Raw genomic sequence first — 7243 nt, 5'->3', positions numbered from 1 at the left:
AAGCCTGGAGGGCCCAGCCCACGGTAGGTGGTGCCATCTCTGGGGTGGTGGTCCTGGGCTCTATCAGAAAGCAGGCTGAGCAAGCCAGTAAGCAGCACCCATCCATGGACTCTGCATCAGTAGGTTTATGCTCTGTTTGAGTTCCTGCCTGACATCCTTCAGTGATGGACGTGTAAGTATAAACCAAATAAACACTTTCGTTTCCAACTTGTTTTTGGCCATGGTGTGTCATCACAGCAACCTGACACAGAAACTCAGAAGCTGGGAAGCCCATACTTTTAACCCAGCACTCAGGAGGCGGAGACGGGTGGATCTCTGAGTTTGAGGCCAGCCTGATCAATAGAGTGATTCCGAGGACAGGCAGGCTACACAGAGAACCTGTGTCCCCCCNCCCCCCCCCCCAAAAAAAACCCAAAAAGAAAAAAATAAACAAAAAACAGACAAGAAAGCACAGACAGAAACTCAGGACTCATCGTTATTATTAAAAATATTGGACTCAGGGCTGGGGCATTGCTCAGTGGGAGATGATTGACATGAAGCCCTGGGCTCATCACAGCACACATACAAAACCCAAACCCCTGCATTTTAACTGCTGACTAACAATTGTGGCTTGGTGTCCCCTCTGGGTGCCCTCCAGTGAGTCACTGAGTATCTCACAGGCCACAGTTCTGCAGAGGGGTCTGCTGTGCTCTCTGCTGTCTGACACTCAGGGAAGCACAGTGTGCACATAAATACAGAGAAGTCTCACAAGCTGGAGAAGGAAACAGGCGCCATCACTGAGCAAGCTACTAATCCTCTAGGCGCGTAGTGGGTGGTTTTTCTGACTGAAACATTGACACGCCCTGCCCCCAATCTCACATCCTTTCCAGAGGTCCTCATGGCCCAGCACGTGAAAGATCATTAAATGCCATTCTCCATTGTTTGAAACCTTGTGTTACAGCATATGATATATAATGTCTCACTATATATTTTATAATTATATCAATGAACATAATTATGTAAGTATATAATACATAGCAATTAATATATAAAATACACATGACACACACACACACACACATATATATATGTATAGAAAGAGAGTGGGGGATGATTCATTCTCTATGTTCCGAAACACTAGAGAACCCTGACTAACAACACAATGTGATGAAACACCACGATGAAGAACAACCTGGGGAGGAAAGGGCTTATTTAGCTTCCACCTCCACATCACACATGGAGAGAGGTTAGGGCTGTGACTCAACACAGGAACCTGGAGTGAGGAACTGAAGCAGATGCCATGGAGGAGTGCTGCCCACAGGCTTGCTTGCTCTCCGTGGGTTCTCAGTTTGCTTTCTAATACACACCAGGACACCTGCCCACAGGTACACCCCTCACAATGGGCTAGGCCTTCCACTTCCCAAGAAAATGTCCTATAGCCTTGTTTACAGACCAATCTCAAGGTGGCATTTTCTCAGTGTGGTTGCCTCTTCTCCAGTAATGCTAGGGTGTGTCCAACTTTCAAGCTGATAAAACAACCAACACAGCAAGGCTGCCACCTGAGCAGAGACAAAATTAGCCTGTCTCAGAGTAGGATTGCTGCCATCCTTCAGATCCTAACTCCAAAGACTAAGAGACGACTTCAAGAGTTCCTAGGTACAGCTGGAAGCCGCTGTATCTGGATAACAGAGTTTGTGAAAACAGCAAGGCTTCCTATACACTGTGTCTTAGGGTTCTACTGCTGTGAACAGACACCGTGACCGAGGCAACTCTTTTTTTTTTTTGGATTTTTTGAGACAGGGTTTCTCTGTGTAGCCCTGGCTGTCCTTGAACTCACTTTGTAGTCCAGGCTGGCCTCGAACTCAGAAATTCGCCTGCCTCTGCCTCCCAAGTGCTGGGATTAAAGGCGTGCACCACCGGCGACCGAGGCAACTCTTATAAGGACATTTAATTGGGGCTGGCTTACAGGTTCAGAGGTTCAGTCCATTATCATCAAGACAGAAGCATGGCAACATCCAGGCAGGCATGGTGCAGAAGAGCTCTACATCTTCATCTGAAGGCTGCTAGCAGAATACTCACTTCCAGGCAGGTAGGACTAGGGTATTAAAGCCCACACCTGCAGTGACACTACTCCAACAGGGTCACACCTCCTAATAGTGTCACTCCCTGGCCCAAGCATATACAAACCATCACAATCAGCATGAAGAGGGGCACTGATCTCCCAATCACTGCTTTTGTGGTTAAAAGCTACCCTGGGATCCCAAACGCCCAGTGTAGTCACAGGCCAGCTAAGGCTTTCTATTGGCTTAAACTTGTGTCGATTCTGGTGAATACCCCACAACACGTTGATGATGAAGATGTTCACTCTTGCGGCTTGCATGGTCTGCTTTCAGATAGCCACATGGCCGCTCCTTCACGCCCACATTCAAGTGGCACACTGCAAAGGCTCTCAGACACCACCAAAACCTTTCTTATCCCATTGTTCCACACAGACAACAAAGCCTAGGACACACAGGTACTCGAAACCTGTTTTTACCAAACTTAACATCGGAAAGATCAAGTGCTGCACTCTCCTGACCTATGCAGGAAGCATGGTGCTCAATAACTAGGAAATAAGTTATAATAATAAAGCAAACTCAAGACAACTTAATTCATGAAGTAAATTCCTGGCCTTCTGAAATAAGGCCACATATAAACCACAAGGCACACACCAGGACTGTACTGCAGAACATTGTAGAACCAATTAGGAAAGCATGACTGGAAGTCCTCAAAAGTTAGGAACGGGGTATGGTAGGGCAAGCCTCCAGCCCTAGCACTAAGAAGTTGAGGAGTTCAAGGTCTATCAAGGCGAAGAAAGAAAAGAAAAGCCAAGGTTTGAGGATGAAGCAAGGTTTGGTAGTGTGCTGCTAACCCCATAATCCCTGGATTCAACTTCAGGACCAAATCAACTGAGCAAGAGACACATGCCTATAGTCATAGGTGGTGAAGGCAAAGTTATCCTCAGCAATTCAAGGTCAACCCTGGTTGTAAACGCTGTCTCAAAAATCAGCCTGTTTGTTGTTCACAAGACTTTAATCCCAGCATTTGGGAGGCAGGAACAGGTTGGCCTTGAGCTCAAGAGATTACAAAGAAATTACAGAACAAGTTCCAAGGCAGCCAGGAATAGAGGAAAAAAAAAAAAACCCTAAACCTGTTAAGGCTCAGCAGGACCCTTTGGTACCCAACACTCATGATCCTGCTGCAGGAAATCTGACTATGGGCAGGCATCTCATCTACAGCCACATGCACAAACCCATATCTATGCTTACTCATAATTTGAAATGTAATACTGGGCTGGTGAGATGGCTCAGTGGGTAAGAGCACCTGACTGCTCTTCCAAAGGTCCTGAGTTCAAATCCCAGCAACCACATGGTGGCTCATAACCATCTGTAACAAGACCTGACGCCCTCTTCTGGAGTGTCTGAAGACAGCTATGTGTGTAATTACATATAATAATAAATAAATAAAGCTTTAACCAAAAAAAAAAAAAAAAAAAAAGAAATGTAATACTATTGACTTCTGGTCTTCCTCCCCTACCAAGCTTCTGCTGTCTTCACTTCTCTAGGGCTAGCACTAGATGTTTCAAGTTCTTTCCTTGCCAGTGGCCTCAAGACCCATTAAAATTCCAGCTAAGTGGCTTCCTAGGCCTAGCAACACTTGCCCTTCATCACAATACCTGGTATTGAGTTATTTGGGCTTCACATTGCAGGTGCTAGTACCCTCTTAAGCTTAGTACCTCTTTTAGGCTTCCATCATTGGACAAGCCTTACATGGCAAGGTATATAAGCAAATACTACAGCAGACTATGCTGTTCTAGGTTTTCCAAGATCCAATTCACGCAGGTTGACTGGGTCATCTAACCTTACCCCACTAAGCATGGGCTGCTGGCACTCCCCGGAAGTTCCTCTAGTTCCTTGGGGTATATACAGTGGAATACTGTTCCTCACATCCCACCCCACCGCCACGGTCTATACCATGTTTGTACAACTCTACGGCAGCACAGGCCAGCTTGCCAACCTCTACTCTAGTTACCAGGAATCTGACAGTCCAGGAGAAGGAGACAGTACTAGTTGGTCTTTTTGTGCTTTTGGTAAGCTCTTCCACTGGAGGTGATGAAAGTTAGGGTCCACTTCTCACCTCTCCCCTTCACTGCAACTGAGATTGAGTTGACACTCCAGTCTTGTAGAGTCCCCACTGCAGCAGTTAACTCAAGAGGCTTAGCTTTCTAGAGACGTTCAACCAGGCTCTAGCTTCTCAGACACTACAGGACTCAGCACAGTCACAGTAAAGAGGTCTTGAGTGAATTTAAATGCACTTTATTTTTAGACAACCCACATGACATGTTTTTTTTTTCCTTTAAAAAAAAAAAAAACAATGCCACCACTCCAAATAAATCACGGTCAAAATAAAAGCTCAAGATGACATCAGTCCCATTTGTCCTAAGTCCTGGTGTTGTATGGATGGTAAGCAGCAGCCAATTATGGTGACAGGTGATAGATCCAATTTGTTACTGCAAAACAAAGAGATGGCGTTAACAACTGCCCCAGCCTGAGCATGCAACTGTCCTAGCATGTAGATGTACTCCCTAATTCAATCTGAACTGCCACAAAGGCAGGCAGGAAGCGCAGGGAGAGTTTCCTTTTGCATCCTAGTGCAAACCAGAAGAACAACCACAAACTGTTCAAGGTCTATCAGTGGATGCAGACCACCCTCACCGAGCCGGCAGCACTCACCCATCTTCCTGCCCACTCCAGTGCTCTACTGACAAACACCAACTGTTGTCTGAACACCACTCCTACCCCACTGTCCCAGGCGGTCACCCACTTTCTCCAGTACATCTCTAAGCTCACCTTCTACTGTGCTTACAAAAAAGCCTCCAAAATCTAGGACAAAGAACCTTCCTTTTACACTGTCTCCACCAGTCCCTTATAAGACAGACATTTTGTATTCCTTCTTATTGACCTCATTAAACACTGAAACATCCTATTGCATATAATATGAAATGGACTTGAACTACCATGGGGCAGAGACCATACTCATTCTACATGAGTTTATCCCAGGCCAGTGTCAAACTCTACTTACACACATGACCCTGAGCACTCTACCAAGCAAGCTAATCTCATCTCCAGGCCCCTTTTTCATGTTCAAGGCCCTACTCTCCACAGATCTCACAATCTACAAGGCCTACCACCTGCAGATGGCAAAGAATCACACCGCCACACTCCCTATCTTTACACTACTAATTTAAACAGATACTTACACATTTTTCCATCTCTAAGCCATCCTTAAAGAAAATCATGAATGGAGTCACACCATCTTCACGGTAGTCCAGGAGAGCAACCATACCATCTGGATTCATGTTTTCACCAATAAAAAACTGGTAGTTATTGAAATTAGCAAGGATGTGCTTAATTTGCTCCGCAGCTCCAGTCATAAAAGGCTTTACTCTTTCTGGTTTCTGCTCTTCAAGTTTGCCTTTGAGTCTAAAACAGTAAAGTAACAGGTCCTCAAAATACTGAATTTTGAGTAGAATAATAACTAAGAATATAAGCCCCAATAGGTAATGTCTTAGCAAAATAATGATAGTTTACTAGGTGACAAGAAACCATTTTAAAAATGTAATTCCTAATTACCTTTAAAGTAACTTTCTACTTTTCAAAGCTAAAGCCAACCGGCATGCTCCAGTATGCTCACATTATTGAAAAGCAACCTTCACTGTCTAACAAAAGGCCCTCCTTTCTCAAGCCCTTTCTACCTAAGCAATCAACTTCTAGGACGCTGACCAAAACGGGGTGTTTATGTCACTTACGATTTCATGTAGTCTTTGATGTACTTTTTGTAGGCCTCTTTTGTGAAGCTGGTTTCTTGTAAGTGGTGGTTCATGACAATGTCAACACCGGTGACTACTGTGCTTTCGGTACCTTCGCCCTCCGGACCTTCAGCGGAAGCATTTCCACCGATGAGCGAGTCATCGATGGCACCCTCTGTTCTACTGACCATCTACATTTAGACGAAGAAAAGAAAAAATCCCATTTAGAAGAAAAAGAAGCACAATTTAGTCGAAGGGGGAAAAAAAAAGATCCGGCAACGATCTGTCAGCTCCCTGAAACATTTTAACCTCCCCCAAAGTCATCGCTGCCCGGACTGAGAGCGGTGGTCACTCTCACCAAGCGGAACCAAGTTGCTGTGGCCTCTCTCGAGTCGCCACGGGTTAAGCGCGCACAGCGCAAACCCGTCTCAGAGACAATATGTCCCCGTTCGCCGGGAAGGAGGATGGCGCTGAGTTCGCGGACCTATTTCCAGGCTCGGCTCCGCCTCCACTTTTCTAGAAAAACCCAAGGCCGGAAAGAGCGTCTCCTCCGCCTGGAGGCGGCTGCGAGGATTGCACGAGTTCCAGCGGCCTCCCCGCGGCGCCCAGCCCGGCCCGACCCGACCGACCGACCGACCCGGCGGGCAGGCGGCCAGCCTCCCCGCGGTGCCCGGCTCACCTTGCCCTCCACCTCCAGGCACAGCCCGTTCGCGATCTCCCGGATCTTGTAGATGTCGGAGAACAGCTCGTCATCTGTAAAAAAGCGAACAGAGAGAGCCGCCCGTGAGCGAGCGGAGGCCCGCCATTTCCCGCGCCGGGCTGGGCGCACGCGGCGACGGCGGCGACTCCCGGCCCAAGCTCTGCGCTCGCGCCCCGGCCTCCCCGGTGCCCACCCGCACCCGGGACTCACGGCTGATGAGGTCCCGGTAGATGATCATGGTGACGGCTGGGGACGGCGGCGCTAGCCTGACAGCGCGGAAGCGAGCGCGGTGCAGCCGGAGCGGCGCGCGGGGGGAGGGGGGAGCGGGCGGAAAAGGCCGACGCGGGCGCTCCCCAACCTCATATAGAGGGCACGCTCGGCTACGTCACCGCCCGCTGCGCCCCCGGAACTGCCGTCAGCGGTGACGAGGCGCGCGGGGCGGCGCGGGGGCGTGGCCACGTCACGGTCGGACCCGGGAGGGCATCCGGGGACTCGGCTGGGACACAATGCCAAGTTCTCCCGGGTGCGCGGGGCAATGGGGACTGAGCGCGGAGAGTGCGCCCTGGGCCTGCTGGTACGGGAAGGGACTTGGGGCGGACCGATGGCCCGACGCTTGAGTCGCCGCCCGGGCGTGGCCAGGGTGTGGCTGCGCCCCGCCTCTCGCCGCACCGCACCGCGCCGCTCCAGTTCCCACCCCTTTCTCGGAAAGAAAATGT

At 48.9% G+C, this 7243-nt stretch overlaps 1 protein-coding gene and 1 non-coding gene across 2 annotated transcripts; both read right to left on the bottom strand.

Moving 5' to 3' along the window:
- Nucleotides 1-4318: 4318 nt before the first annotated feature.
- Tpt1 (tumor protein, translationally-controlled 1) lies at nucleotides 4319-6933 on the bottom strand. The gene is made up of 5 exons (XM_021203289.2): nucleotides 6738-6933; nucleotides 6507-6580; nucleotides 5828-6018; nucleotides 5279-5501; nucleotides 4319-4528 (listed from the first exon to the last, which is right to left on the bottom strand). Exons 1-5 carry the CDS (start codon nucleotides 6763-6765, stop codon nucleotides 4526-4528), a joined length of 519 nt encoding a protein of 172 aa, XP_021058948.1. The 5' UTR covers nucleotides 6766-6933; the 3' UTR covers nucleotides 4319-4525.
- LOC115064580 lies at nucleotides 4593-4722 on the bottom strand. The gene has a single exon (XR_003844418.1). It is a non-coding gene; the product is annotated as a small nucleolar RNA SNORA31 (small nucleolar RNA).
- Nucleotides 6934-7243: the final 310 nt, after the last annotated feature.

Source organism: Mus pahari, chromosome 8 (genome assembly GCF_900095145.1).
Source record: "Mus pahari chromosome 8, PAHARI_EIJ_v1.1, whole genome shotgun sequence".
In the NCBI taxonomy this organism is placed as follows: Eukaryota; Metazoa; Chordata; class Mammalia; order Rodentia; family Muridae; genus Mus; species Mus pahari.
The sequence above is the reverse complement of the archived record's forward strand: the minus strand, read 5'-3'. Positions and strand labels throughout refer to the sequence as shown.

Bases quoted from the DNA above. Each gene is read 5' to 3' on its own strand.
- Tpt1 (XM_021203289.2), bottom strand. From the start codon at position 6,765: ATGATCATCTACCGGGACCTCATCAGCC. The intron at 6,581-6,737 runs GTGAGTCCCGGG...GCTTTTTTACAG, and splicing joins CTACCGGGACCTCATCAGCC to ATGACGAGCTGTTCTCCGAC. The intron at 5,502-5,827 runs GTAAGTGACATA...TTACTGTTTTAG, and splicing joins ATCAAAGACTACATGAAATC to ACTCAAAGGCAAACTTGAAG.